The sequence below is a fragment of the Centropristis striata genome, chromosome 9, assembly GCF_030273125.1.
Source record: "Centropristis striata isolate RG_2023a ecotype Rhode Island chromosome 9, C.striata_1.0, whole genome shotgun sequence".
In the NCBI taxonomy this organism is placed as follows: Eukaryota; Metazoa; Chordata; class Actinopteri; order Perciformes; family Serranidae; genus Centropristis; species Centropristis striata.
In genome coordinates this window covers 33,920,979-33,936,621 of record NC_081525.1, presented here as the reverse complement: position 1 = coordinate 33,936,621, position 15,643 = coordinate 33,920,979, and the positions used below count along the sequence as shown (strand labels likewise).

At 42.3% G+C, this 15,643-nt stretch overlaps 1 protein-coding gene across 1 annotated transcript in view; it reads right to left on the bottom strand.

Annotated features, from left to right (window-relative positions):
* fbn2b (fibrillin 2b) overlaps nt 1–15,643 on the bottom strand; it is a 77,174-nt gene that overhangs the window by 46,497 nt on the left and 15,034 nt on the right. Inside the window, exons 5-6 of the mRNA XM_059341674.1 lie at nt 9,889–9,984; nt 8,441–8,536 (exon numbers count right to left, since the gene is read on the bottom strand). Coding sequence (XP_059197657.1) covers nt 8,441–8,536; nt 9,889–9,984 — 192 coding nt within the window. The remainder of the gene's footprint in view (nt 1–8,440; nt 8,537–9,888; nt 9,985–15,643) is intronic.

Below are 15,643 nucleotides of genomic sequence, written 5' to 3'. Positions count from 1 at the left end.
CTGCGAGCAAAACAGTCCCTGCTTACCCTGATACAAGTTTACATTTAATAGTAGATGAAGCAGAAAGAAGGAAGCTGCTGTTGTTATATTCTTTCTTATTCTGATAGTTAATGCCATAAAATGACCTAAAACAACAATGCTATACATCTCTTAGCACCTTTTAACTTAATTTAACAGATCTTAAATTCACTGTCTGGTGCTCTCCAAGCTGATCGCTCCTACTGAGGACATAACAGGTTGTTTCTTTGAAGTTTCCCCAAAAACAGCTGGGTAGGATCGATATTAACATACATTACTCTAACAGAGGTCAATCGTGCATTTTCAGCTGCACATCAGTACATCTTTGATGCTCTACACAATGATAAAATGACATTCCTTTGTTTTATTCCTTTGACATTCCTTTGTTTTATTATCTTCTAACCCTAACCCTTACCCTAACTCTAACCCAATTAATTGTTGGTTTTGGTGTTTTGACTATAAGCGAAATATAAAATCTTGCTAGCTTGATCTTGTAAATCCTATAATACTGTATATTCTTATTATAGGACTACTTGATCAAATAATTAAACAGCAAACAAATGGACAGTAAAGAAGAAAAAGAGAAAGGAAAACCAAATAAATTAAATGATGCTTCCAACCCTTTAGTCTTTGATTTGTTCCCTCTTAGAGGAGACCGGACTCACCACACTGTGATAGACAGTCGCACACAGCAGCCAAGTTCAGCAGCGTTTGCATGTGTGCTAAATTAAATATATATGCATACACATGCTTTCTCAAACACTACCCCACTCTTCTCTCTCGAACACACACATGTCTGTGTAAATACACATGCCTGAAGGAAAACACGGCATCCGTCTGAGCCGCAGCATCGAGCCAAACAAAAGACTGGAGCTGCAGTTCCAACGCTCTTTAAAAGCACAAAATAACAAACAGTAAAGAAATGCTGCTTTTCTCACACTGTCTCAATCAACAAAGTGCCCTCCATGTGTTCAGGCTTTTTATTTGCCTTGTGCATAAATTTGTGTGCGGCGTGCACATCTGTATGTCATACATGTAAAGTCTGCAGACACGTGTGAGCATGGGCTCGGGCAGGTCAGGACAAGGGAGCAATCCAACATCCTGACTCCGTCCCGCTGACAACATTCGGAAGTAATTTTGCCTAATTAGTGTTCGAATTGCTCAATAGATCAAAAACATTCGCCAGATCCTCTCTTCCTATCCTCTCTCTCTGCTCCTAAACCCGCAGTTTGCAACCTCTGTCTCCCATCCAAATGGCTCCGGTTTCCTTCATAACCAGCATATATCACTATGAATCAAGTCCTTTTTCTTTGATAATGAGAGCTTATCCTCTTTGTGTTAGACCTAAAAGTCTTCTCATTCTTCCAAGGTTATAATGCTTTTATTTTATAAACATCAGCACTTCTAATAAAAGTTTCCAGGAATTCCTGCCAGTTGTAACTCAGCCCAGAGTTTGCTTAAAGCACTTGTAACCTTTTACCTACATAAATTCAGACAGATGACCCAGACCCAGTCATATTAGACGACGTTAATGGGATCAGACCCTTCACATACAATGATGTTTTTGCAGTGAAGCCATTCACTTCATATTCTCATATCTAAAAAAAACATCAAAGCCTTTACTCTGATGGAAGTTGGATTAAAGGAAGATAAAATACTATAAAGGCTAAGGTGAGAAAATATTTAATCCTGTCTGGAACGCAAACCCTTCTGGGAAAACATTTTCCCATCATCGACCTTATCCAGCTGCGGGATCGGGAGATGGGACGGGGTTATTGACCTGAGCGCCAGAAGGGAAGGGAAAAAAAGGAGAAATGGCACGAGAGAAGAGGAAAATTCCCATTTCAGATTCATTAATAACTGCTGAAGTATTTATAAAAGTCCCAGGAGAGAAGGTCTGGGAAGATTAGAAAGCTGAAATATGAGTTGATCACATGGAAATGAAGCTGTTATCATTTACTTTCCTATGAAAGAGAGGTCAACAGGTCAAATGAATTAAGGGAAGAAATATGTATCTACTATATACACACATGCCTCTGGGTGTGTGTGTGTTTGTGTGTGTGCATGTGTTTTCAAACCGGATGTCCTCTCTAGACTTTATACAGCTGGAGGATTTGCTCTGAGCCTAAACGTCATGCCATTACTCACCTGTTGAAAAATAGAGACATTTTCTAATTATCATCTATGCAAGCATGTGTGCTTGTGTGTGTGTGCATGTGTGTGTGTTTGCGTGTGTTCGTGTTTGGTTGGTGTGTGCAGACTGAGCACACGTCTGGCGGCTCTTGTGGAATTTCTGATTGCAACTCATTGTTTGTGTCCGTGTGTCCTCTCCTGATGTGAATATAAATAAATGATTCAAATGTGTGGGCTTGTTTGTGTGTGTGCACATGTGTGTGTGTGTGTGTGTGTGTGTGTGGCTACAGTTATGTTACGGGTAATTGCCTTCCTTATAGGGACAAAATATGACTTAAATCATTTCATTTTAGGGTAAAGACAGTAAAGGGAAGTAGTGGTTATGGATAGGGTTTGGGAAAGCCTACAAGAAATAAATGTAAGTCAATGGAATGTCCTCTAAAGTGATGTTAACACAAAATGTGTGTGTGTGTGTGTGTGTGTGTGTGTGTGTGTGTGTGTGTGTGTGTGTGCAGAGGTTTATCCTCATTACAGCCAACCATAGCAGTCTCTGTTAGTCTTATCAGCGCCATTATCAACAAGCTTGAAATCACTCTTTTCCTTTATCCCTTATCATTCCTCAAGGAGTCTGCTCCTTTCATTTCTTACACACCAAAAGCAGCCACCCAAACGTGACTAAATACTTCACACAGCACACACACACATACAGGGTATAACAACTGTGGGAGAAAGGAAATGGGGAGAGATAAGCCCGCTGTAATCTACAGAGATCTGAAAGTCTGAACCTAACTGCTGTGTGTGACAGTAACTACACTGTACAGAATCCATGGACCAATCTACACAAAACAGGTATTGAAAAAAGCAAAAATCTGGAATTTTTAACATAAGAACTTTACTTGTTGGGTCCTTGATTTCTAATCTTGTGGCATCAAGTCTTTCCTCTGTGATTGTTTCTACATCTCAGCCATTGTACTGTAAAGTCTGTCTCGACCTCTTCACCTTTTTTTGTCTGTTTTGGGAAACTTCCCGTCACAATACTATCCAGCAGCGGAACAATAATGCAGACTGTGACACCGCCAGGGAAAAACACAGTCGGGCTAGTGGGCTCCAGGCTCCATCAACAACTACCACTCACAGGACGTGTAACTTATTCAGTGAGAGGGGAAGTCTTTGTAGTGCTTTCTTAACGCCAGAGAGAGTAAAGCGGCCCATTTTTCATCAGGCTAGATCAAAGACGGCCTTCATCGCCGTCCCGTGAGGCTGCTCGAGTATTGATTTGAACAAACCAGAGCCACTAAATTTGGCCAGGGCAGCGGTGAATAATTTCCTCTACTTTTTGTTTATGAGACGGATCATCAAAATTTATTGTGCAGACACTAAAAACAGCTTGTGAAATGTGGCGTTCCTAATTAGACATAATATATAACATGATTATTTCATTAGAAGCATATAATCATACATAATAAATGGATGACGCACAGGGCTCATTATGTTAGCCCTTGTGAGACACATTTCCAGACATGGAATTAAAACATAGTGTCGCAGAGTTTTAAAACACTCTGAAGTTGATGTTTGCTCCTTTGTGGCTGTGTTGTGTGTCTTGCAGCAGAAATTTCTGCTTTTTGAATACACACATATGGGGTCTACATTAAGAGGCAACGTCATGCTGCATTAGCATATAATTTATAGACTTGCTGTAAATCAAATTTAGCACGGCTCCGAACTGGCTGACTCGAAACTAAATTGTCATTGGAAATATTTTCCACAGAGTGACCTTTGTCTGCCCCCGAGTCCCGCCCATCCACCAGCGCAGCCATCCTGTCCAGCCGTGTTCTGTCCGCTCTTATCCAGAGTCAATAGAGCAGAAATAGCACAGGTTCCTACTCCTTCCAGCAGCTCAAAATGCTGTTGATGTCACCGTCTGCTGGGGGGCAAAATTGCTCCTCTGCGATTTTGGTTTATTTGCTTTGGACTGGGCTGCAGGCTGGAATTGGGACTGACCACAGAGCCTGTGTGCTGCAGGTCCACTGAGACAGGAGTGGACTGAGTCGTGCTGGAGCAAAGAGATGAAGGAGCCAAAGCTCTGCGGACACACATCAACACCACTCCCTCTCAGTGTACAAGCAGGTGAAATAATGTGAAAACAAACATTAGCACACCAGGGCTCGACAGTAAAAGGGGCTTTTAGACCGTCGCTTGGTAAATTGCTGCCTCCGGTCATTTGAATGAGGGGAAGGAGGCAGAGGGAAATCTGTTTTGATCATGGCTGTAGGGGTATGAGTCTATGCGGTTTCCGAGCGGGATTGGGAAAAAGGTTTCATAGTTGCCAGGCTGGCATTTGCAAAACTTTTGAGAAATTGGCAGCCAATTCTTGCTCTTTCATGCTTTATTGTTATTGCTGACAGTCACATCAAGAATATAAGTGGGGGATAAAGGGGAAGACATGGAGCAAAGGGACTCCGGGCTGGTTCGAACCCAGGTCGGCTGCAACAAGGACTCAGCCTGCATTCCAAAATAAAAAACATTTTCTACATTTGTTGCATTAGTTTTATTTAAATATGAGTTACAGTAAGAAAAAAATACTGTGCTGGTATTTTACACACCAGAAACGGAGGGGGAAGGCTGTCAATGATTTAAAGATTTAAATTCTGTAAATTTCAGATAAAACACAAGAATTTTGTTCAGTTATTGTCATGAAAATTTGAATTATTTTCTGTTACATTTGCATTATCAAGCAGACATATAAATGCATTGTGTCTGCAAAGAGAAGGTGATGACATTTTCAACTTTGGCAACCAAAAGTTAATGCCTGGTTGCAGCCTGGCTTTTAAAGTAAGTGCTGAGCCCTGCACACACAAGAACAATGGCGTCATTGGCTTAATGTTGCATGTAGTATAAGTTAGACTGCAAGACTGAAACAGTTTGGATATAATTAATGCATGCACACATACAGTGTGCAGAAAGAAACAGTGAAAACACATATACTCATGCCGTTGATGGTGGGAAATATTTTTTTAATTTAGGAAGGAATGACTAACCAGAACAGTGTCTCTTGGTGACCACAGTTAGCAAGCCTCAGGCACCCACACATACAAGCTATACACACACACCCACACGTGCACACCCACACCCCAGACACGCGAACACAGAGGAGTTCCCATGACTCGGTCCCGCGCGGCCCGTTCACCCATACTGGTTAACTTTCACTGCCTTTATAATCACAGTTCATCAGCAGTCTTCTCACTGAATCACACAGTAAATCTACTGACTCATGAACTGAGTTGCACAAACTCGCAAACCGCAATTCACAACACAAAGAACGCTGAAGGTTACACCAGGGACACGCCATCTTTTTCAGGCCAAACCCAATATTGATGGAATATCCAGCTCATTTATCAAAATTATTGAATATCTCAGAGGATAATTAGCTGCTGAAATTTAGAAGAATTCTGCTGAGCTGTTTTTTGGCAAATTGATGATGAATGGTTAAATTTCCTCAGTGTCTATTTTCTTAAGATGTACTGACAAGTTAAGTCCAAATAAATATATTGTAGCTGATTAAAATGTTGAGGTCCTACTTCAATTTTTATATCCAGCGCACAGTAGCTAGGATTATTTTTTAAGCCTGTTGTCAGTAATATGATTTCTTATGAATTATGCCCTTAATTTGAAAAATTTAACCCAACTCCTTTCTCACTGAAAGATATCTGGCAGCAAAAACACACACACAAACAAAGATTTACGAGTGTTTCCCCTGTGACTACCTGCCGGCCCAGCAGTCTCCCATTCCTGCAACATGGAGAGTGTTTATACTCCCCTCCACCCGGCTTTGTGTACACAGCTGGGGAGTCCATTTTCATTTTCACTCTGTCCCTCCCTTCTTCTACCCCTCCATCCCTTCCACTCTCCCTCCACCTTGCTCCACTCCTCATCAGGAAATGTCCATGATCACTCTACAAAGAAAGTCTTTTCTGTCGGTCCTGTGGGGATGTCAGGGGAAGGAGGGGGAAGGAGGGGGAGGGTATTTATTGCCAGATGTCTCCCTCTGACAAACTCAACCCCCAAATGCTGTATTTTTCAAGAAAACAAGACAAAAGACTTTCATGGAGAAATATGTTTTGGGATGGAGAGCAAGAGAAGGACTAGAAAAGTTATAGCATTTAATGTGTTAGCCTCAGTTACAAGTATAGGGAAGGAAAAACAAGCTAACACTGGAGAAGGAAGGTTATGATCAGAAGTGGGGAGGACAGTATTTGAAGAAAACAGAGGATGAGGTTAATGGCTGTTTTTACATATAGGTAGAAAAAGGAATGCAGAAGAAATGCTGAGATGAATGAGGTGAGTTAAATCACAGGCCGAGAACTTTCCTCTCCTTCAGTGTCAGGAACAGCAGGGGGAAGAGGGAGGAGGTGGAAGGTGAGGGTCACAGAAAGGTGAGTTTAGTGACGGAGAGTGTGAGAGACTGTGAGAAACTTCCTCTTCTTCTTTCAAAAGGTGAACTGAGGTGAACAGAAATTAAGCACAGCCATCAATTCAGGTATTTTTTTCATCTGCCATGGGACTGTACCACCTACTTCCAACACATGCCATCACTTCCCACCACACACATACCTCAGGCTTCTGTTCAAAGCTCAGGAGACGAACACCCACTGTCTGTCTGAGCTAAGTGTGTGAAGTCATCGTGACAGCGGAGCCTGAGCACTGAAGTAATGAACTAACACAGTTTGTCTGGACTGATAGGAGCAACGCCCATGACTGCATGGCCTCTTCAAAGCCTTCCTGGTTCGATATCTTCCTAGAATTAGACTGTGTGTATTGAGTATTGATAAAAGCAGGGTTGGTTGACTTCCAAGCTTATTTTCCTACAGTTGTAGTGGTAATTATTATCAGTGATGGAAACCCTGAACACACAGCAAGTGTCGACAGTAAACATGGTGCAAACTGAGGAGAGGTTAACCAAGGAAGTCCCTTAAAGGAACACTCCACCGTTTTTTCATATTCAAATATGTTATTCGGTCAAGTAAGACGAGTTGATACAGACCTCTTCGACTCGGCGCAGTAATATCATCACTCCTGAAAAATCTTCTCCCCCTTCCTCTCTGAAACATGACGGCACTATATACCTTCTGCTTGTTATCGCAACCCTTTACGATGCACGTTATAACCATGATTGTTCACAAATATCTTCCTACAACCTGATACTTCGTCAGCTCTGCTCGAACTACTACTCCTGGTGCAGCTCACGTTGGTTCTGTTGACGGAAGTGAGAGGGAGCGGAAGTGAGAGGGAGAGGGAGGGGGAGAAGATTTTTCAGGAGTGATGATATTACTGCGCCGAGTCGAAGTGCTCCCAAGTGCTATTCCGCCATACATTATAGTTCTCCTTTTTATCCGCTTAGAAAAGCGCCACGTTTTATTTTGTGTCGCCATACTTGGTCGTTTAACTACTCGTGTAGCTGTATTTAAATAGGGAAAACGTGGAGGAGTTTGGTCGCTTCTAACTGTCCATCTGTTTGGATCCAAATGAATGAACTGGGCTAAGCTAAGTGCTAGCCAAGTGGCGCCGCGCGCCAGGGCGATTGAGTGCACGCATTGAGACGCAAGAGGTCTGTATCAACTCGTCTTACTTGACCGAATAACATGTTTTAATATGAAAAAACGGTGGAGTGTTCCTTTAAAATGTACATTTCTTTGTTAATGTCTTCTCTTTTCTGTATTGCAGTCATTTCAGTAAAACTAATGTTGTTTAAACTGTATTAGCTCCAACTCCAACATAATCCACTCAAGTTTCAATGTTTGAAGTAAATGCAGGAAGTACATGGAGGCATAGAAAATACACTGCCAAAGAGAGTTTTGCTGGTGTAATTGCAGAGTGACATTGACCATGCAGCGAGTATGAATGGTCACAGCAGGTCAGGCCACTCATTTGGGCTCCGGTGTAGGTGTAGGCCCTGTCTAGAGCTGAAATACAAACTATAAATCAAGCTTAACGGGATTGGGAATTCAAGCTGTATACTAATGCTCACTTTAGCCATATAGATCTAATATTTGGAAGTGAAAAAGTTAGTAAGTTCTCAGAAAATGTCAGTTATAACACAAACATTTTAGTAGCAAAAAAATCAATGCAGTTCCACTGTAAATTATTCTGACACACTTTGATTTTCCTACCAAATACCAAGCATTGACCAATACCAGCAGGCCTCTATCACATCTATACAAACTGAGCAGATGGAAGACGGCGGAGAGTCATGACACACTGTATCAACACAGAAACGAAGATGAGCACTCACCTCTCTCGCACTGCGGGCCAGTGAAACCGTAGACACAGGCACATCTGTTGGGCCCGATGCAGCGCCCACCGTTCTGGCAGCCGTTCTCACACACAGCTACAGCAGACAGATGAAAAGAGGGTGATTCACAGAGAATTACACACTAAGCACTCGCTGCCTCACACACACGAAACACAGATTTCTTCTTAAAGCTTCAAATGACTTCATCTTTTAATTACTTGCATCACCAACACATAAACACATAGCGCATTGTTTATTTGTATTACAAACACATGTAAGGGTTTTCACTGATGACATCAGTTCTTTAGCTAATGACCCAGACTTTCTTCTCTTCATGCCTTACTTTAAAGATTTCTGTAACCCAACTTTACCCTAATGCAAGCCTTAAAGGAACAGTTCACCCAAAATAACAAAAATTCAAATTTTACCTTTTACCTGTAGTGCTATTTATCAATCTTGCTTGTTTTGGTGTGAGATGCCATGTGTTGGAGGCAAACAAGATTTACTTCATTTTACTTGTGGTTTTCAAAAGGCACAAAAAAAATACACAATAGTCATGTTTCCATTAAAGTTGAAGCCAATTTTTAAGTGTTGCATGAAAGAAAACACAAACTAATGATGTTTCCATTAACTGGTTCATAGCGAATAAACAAAGCTGCATGAACATACTTTCATCAGAATATGGGAGTGTAATGTGTTGCTAGAGATTGCATGAAAGAGAAAAAATAACAATGAAAAGGAGGTTGCCCAAATTTGGCCAACCACAAGAGAAAATGGAGAGAAGACCCTGAAAGTGTGAAACAGCTTATTCTTCTTCTTTTGGGTTTTCCGGAAACCAGAAACAGCTTATCAGTCATTTGAGCTAAATTTCAGCATTTGAACTTTTCCATCTCCTGTTTAACCCATTAACTTTTTTTCATAGAGGATAAAAACCACCTCAAGTGGGCATAAAAAAATTAATGTGAATTTTCTAGAAGTTTTGTCAAATTTTGGTGTTTTCCATCAAGCTTTTCTTAGCAAATCTTTAAAATGTGCGTAGAAATGTGTTGATGGAAACACGATTAATGCCTCTTTCCAGAAATCCTAACCTGGTACCTCAAAATGATCTATAGGTTTGGTTTCATAGGATCTACTTTCTTTCTAGTACAGTTTCAACATAAAACTGCCCACAATAAGGTCTGTGGATTATTGACTATGGCCACTATCTCCAACACTCTGCAACTCACACCAAAGCAGCCTAGATAGATTAATAGCACTAGGTGAGAGGGAATATATGCATTTTTTATTTTGGGTTGAACACCAAATATGGTCAGAGCAATCAGATCTCAATATGTCCCCACGCATGTTAATGCCAGGTGTGAACAGGGCTTCGCAGGTGACGCTGAGCAACTACCCCCACACACTCATTAACACCCAGGTGTGCTGACTGTGCAGCAGATTTCACTCACGCTGTCCACAGTGGCTGCCGGTGAAGCCCTTGGTACAGGAGCAGGAGTCCTCGGCACAGCTGCCTCCATTCATACACCTGACGTTACAGGATTGAACTGTAGGAGAGAGGAGAGAGAGAGAGGTGACGGGGTGGAAAAAGTAAGACAAGTTTGAACAGATAAACAGGCCTTCTCTCCTGGTTTATCAAATAACACAAGCTACCACAAAATAACAAGATCAGGAACTTTAAAAATGTGCTTTGAGTCAATGACTACTTTATTAAAAAAGGGTTTTATTTCAACCAAATCCCGACTTTTAGGAAATGGGAGACTAAATCGATTGAGTAATTAGATTGTTTCATTATATTATTACACAGTTAAAATGACATTAGGAGCTGTTTCCAAACACCAGGAGTTAACCATGGCCACTTTAACACATTAAGAGGCTTTTTCCACTCCAGTTGGGTCTGCACAATACTGGTGTTTCTTTAGCAGCTTTAGATGAACTGACAAGGCTCAAAGGCCCCCGGGCCACAAAACCAAAGCTAATCAAGCAGACTGGGGGTAGGCAATAAGTCGAGCCAGCTGTATGCTACAGTCAGTCAGTCAGTCAGTCAGTCAGTAAGTCAGTCAGTCAGTCAGGAATTTGCTGAGAGGGGCGAGGGGAACTGGGTGAGGGGGGAAGAGAAGTACTGTACAATGGCACCAGGATGCACAGGGGAGCAAATGTAAGGGAGAGAAAGGGACTAAAGTGTGTAAACAAACCAGTACAGGTGTTATGATGTGAAGCAGGAGCCTCCCGGCTGGCAGACTGAGCCACCAGACTGTGAGAAGGCAATTCTGACAGTCTCAAACACGTAGCAGCAGCTTTCATAAGGGAAACTAATTGGTCTTCCTGGCAGACAGGCAGCTTTCTGCTGAACCAGCCTTTTACCGAACACAAGCGGAGAAAAGACATCTACAGTGGATGCTAGAGAGCTATATTCTCTTAATGTTTCCTTGCATCCTCTTTTCTCTTTCATCCTGGCTCAAGAGGATATTTTATTGTCCTTTCGTCTCCCTGTGCCTCCGTTTTTCTCTTCCTTCCTTCACTATTCCCCCAGCGCTTTTCATGCTCTTCTGTCTATATCTTAATCGCAAGTTCAACATTAATTTCCTCCCTCTCTCTGCCTCTCCATCTGTCTGTTTATGTCTCGCTCTCTCTTTAACATTTCTGGCATGCAGAGCTGTGCAGCAGAGGGGAAATGACTGAGCTTCCTCGTAGCTGAGTTTGTCTAATGAGACTTTCTGAGTTTGCACACTTGCCAACAGGAGGCATTTCAGCCACTGTAATCCACCCACTTATTCTGACTGTACCCAAACACACTAAATATGACTTGTGTGAGTCATGATGAATGAATATACTCTAAGGTAGCTTTTCATTGTGATCACCCACGCCTGCCTTACTGGCAGATTACACAGGACAGACATGAGTCAAAGCACAACAGAACGAAACTTGGATGTGGATGTGTGTACTTTCAGTAAATGCAAAGGCAGAGGTGTAATTTACTGACATTTTTCAACAGAGCTTTAATTCGCTCAATCTATTCAATGCATCTAAAGTCTTGAAGGAATTTCAGTTAACTTTCTCATGTGCAACACTTGGCAGACTCCTTGTACAGATTTGGCAGACACAACTTTTTGTCTGGATTGTGTCTCATAGCAACATATGGTGATAAATTAAAGCAAATAGTTTGGGACTCTGGGGAAGGTTGTGTTTGTAGGTCAGTGTACTAGTGTGCTGTGTCTCTCTTTCTCTTCATTCTTCTCATTCACTCCTACGGGGTCAGGTCTTCCACTCAGGTTTCAACCTCAGCTTAAGACATGAGGTTAGCGCTGTACTGACTCTCTTTCCTCCTTCAAGGCCGACAATAGAAGTAGTGATGTGAAGCTTGTATAATGATCGCAGTGAGTGATTTTTCAATTTTCCCTGCCATGGAACGAACAGTGGAGAAAATCGTTCAAGTGTGCTGAAATGCAAAACCCTCCAAAGCTGAGGGCTGCTTGGGTTGACTCAAAAACAAGTAACATCTTTCCTTCAACCAGGAGGCCGGTGTTCATGTCCCGTATGAAACTAAAAGTCGTTATTATAAAGCCCTTTTCATACTGTGTTTCTGCAATAGTGCCACAAAAGTGCCATAACAAGATCTGCAGTCATTCATACTGATTCTGCAATGGCGTAATATTGGCGTCCATTCACATTGCAATCCAGCATCGAGGAATGAAGTGGGAGGAGACAGTCATGCTGAGTAACAGAGCAGTGGAAACAGTGTACAATAAGCGATGACAGCGTTGAGTACATTCAAAACAACTGCACGTCGAGCTGTTTCTCGCTGAAGAGATTCTACAAACTCAAGAAGAGTTGTTCTGCATTTTGCTGAACATGTTTGATTCCTGTCCGACTCAAGTGAGACAAATAACGTACGACACATACTGTATTTTTTGTCCTTTAATTCTCCATATCTCGGCTTGAAACGTCAGACTGAAAGGGGTTACAGTTATGTGCAACTTCCTTGCATAACCAATGCGTTTTATCACAAATTGAACTACTGGTCAAACTTTTGGGTGGCCATTTATTTTAGGCTGAACTATCTTCTCCTAATTCCTACCCTGTAGTTTTACCCCCTAAAGTACTTTTGTAGTACCTTTAAAGTCAAACGTGGAGGCAATGTTGAGGGTCTTTGAATACATGGTTACACGTGGACAGATCATTTTTTTTCAGTAAAATATTCTGAACTATTTGCTCGCTGCCCCCATGGTTTTCAATGGCACTGTTCCATTTCATCTGTGTCTGATAGCTTACAGAAAACATGCACCATTACGGATGAAATGACCACAGAGTACGGTCAGAAGGCTCTGTCGGTTTACGTATCTAATGTTGAGCATATGTGAGCGCTTAGAGAGCAGGAACAAACAATGCGCTCATATGGTTTGGAATACTTGTTGTTCTAAATAGGTCAAGAACATATGGGATGAGATTTTGGCTGGGGCTGGCAAGGAAGGAGATGTTGCAGTGGGAAATTCTCTGCCCTCAGGACGGATGATGGGACAGGTGCTGGAGAGACATTGGAGGTGCCATGTGTACCAGGTGCCATGTGTTTTTTCTGCAATGGGAACTAGACGGGAGGAGGAGGAGGAGGAAGCAAACAAGCACGTTTGGAGACAGAAGGAGATGATCTCATTGTTTAACCTCGCCTCTCGCTCCCCCTCCTCATGGCACTTCATCCCTCGCAGGTGAAGAGAGATGGTTTGCTCCAGTGACCCGTGCCTGGAAAGCTGCACGTGCAGAGCGACAGGGTAGGGGGATGTGCATATGTGTGTGTGTGTGTGTGTGTGTGTGTCTTCCAGACGTTGAGCAAAGGGAGTTGGGTGTAGCTCTGCGGCACCACAATGCACCTCTGTACTCTGGTAGTGTCGTCGGTGAGCTGCTCACATCTGGGTGTTTTTTACGAGAGCCTGCGAAACACAGGAAGTCCAGGCTTGTGTGTTGAGTGTGTGCGTGTGTGTGTCTGATGGAAAACTGAGGAGCTTATAGCTGTGTTTTGTCCTCATTTACACACACTCATGGGACCAGTGACAAGTCAGCTTCAGTTTCACCAGGGATGGCAGTGTCTGGAAATGTATTCACATGAATGGGGTTTGTATCATATCTTACGAAATATGACAAATCTATTCAATGTTGTGAAACAGTCGCAAGTTGAGAGTGAAATACAAGGATTTCTTTCCATTCTAGGAAATTCACAGTCCTCCAACTTAATATCTCAGACACATCATCAATTTTCAGTTTAAATTAAACCCATTTATTTGCTTACAGACATCATGCCTACAGAGCATTACTTTGCGGTCAAGATGGCCCACGTTTAAGGGGCATGGCTTCTAATTAAGAAGGCCTCTCTCTGCATTCCCAGCAGTCACTAGTGCTCCCAGTCAATGGCCAATGGAAGCCTGTCAGTATGTCAGACAGCTGTTTCTCAGCATTAGGGCAAGAACGTCCGCGGTAATGAATTCGTAATTATGGTTATGGGAGCACAAGGTTATAAAGATGACCCTCTACGATCCTCCGCACAGCTGCTCTGCCCTAAACTGTCAGTGTGTTTATTACAAGGGTGACTTACAGTGTGAACCCTTGTTGTCTGGGAACTGACATATAACTGCAGGTTATTATGCCGTTAAGGAGCACCCTTTGCTTAGCTTTTTTTCTTTTATATTTCTGGAAATGCTGTCCTCAACTAAAGAAAGTATTATTCCAAGTTGATTGAATCGGCAGTGCCACTTTAAATCTTGTGTTTAACAGAAAAGTTTCTTGGAATTGAGTCATTCTGCACAAAATGACTAATTGACTAAAGGCATCTTAGTCGACAATGACCAACAGGGCTAATTAGCCGACTAAGATGGGGTGGCCCTAAAATTTTGAAAAGGCCTGCCAGGCTTTCCACAGAAACACACGCTTGTCTTGTTCATTGGCAAACAGCAAGGATTCCAGGAAGACTCATAAAAGAAATCATAGAGAACCATCTGTGTGGAACCAACAATAAGCACAGACACATGGATTACATGTTGAAAATCACAAATGTGTTACTGATTTATTCAAACCTCTGCATTCCAAAGGCAAGATGTGAGACATAAAGATGCTATCTATAACCCAGCGAACCAGGGTGCTAGAATCAGGCTGTGTAATTAAGGCAGAGGAAATTGGCGTTTCCAAACGGATCTCCATAGGACTGCAATTTGTTTCCAACTGCACTGAATTATCCTGTTAAATGGTGGAATCTCTCCAAAAGCTGAATTTGGGAGTCGTTTGGAGAAGACAAGATCTACGATGAGGAGTGTTTGCCTTTTCTTGGCATGGACTAAAGCCTCCGAGACAGATAATGTTGTGAAAACAGTTTTCACCTTAATAATTTGTTAAACGTGCCTCAGACAGTGAGTATTGCTCTGTGGGAATTCAAATCAAAACAAAGCTTTATTATTAAATATTAATGGAGCGAAGATATCTGGAAACAACTCCCCCAAATATAATAAACACAGTAGAATTCGGGAGTAGGTACATGCATGACAGTGAGGAAATTAAAAGTTACTTTTTATAGTTTAGTGGAATTATAGCTTCTGCTTGCATTTATTAGAGAAGAGACGGCTAAATGTGGCGACCTCCATGGTGACTTGGGGTCAGTCCACAGCATTCACCGATGGATGTATGTTTATCTCAGGCCATAAAGCTGTTTGACCTCTGACTTCCATGAAAGCTGCTAGAGAGGCCAGAGGAGGATCTTTCACAGCCAAGCACTCCTACGTTGTGTCCCATGTACTAATCATAGAACAATAAAGCTGTCTCTGATTAGTCAGATCATACTGTATCTCAGTAGCTTTCATTCCTGCCTCCCCTCTGCCTGTAAACCTGTAGAAAAGCCCCCATAAATCCCTGCTGAGGAAAGCTGAGAATCACCAAGTGTGACGATCAGTTCGGTCCAGCTCTGCTAAGCTTTCACTCTAATTTATCACTTCACTTTCGAGCGCCATTTCTGCCCCTAAGGAACATGACTTCATCGCTCTTGCCAAAGCACTGACTCTGCAGGAGATCTGTGCATATCCTGCCATACAGGTCAGAGGCTGTTTTTCCTCCAGCCCGCCCTCCATGCCCTTCCTCTAAGGGTCGTCCTTGCTTACGGCTGGAACAGATCCTGTTTTACACCTCTGGGTCACAGCCAAATGATGCTCACTGTGTTAGTATGTTTTTGTC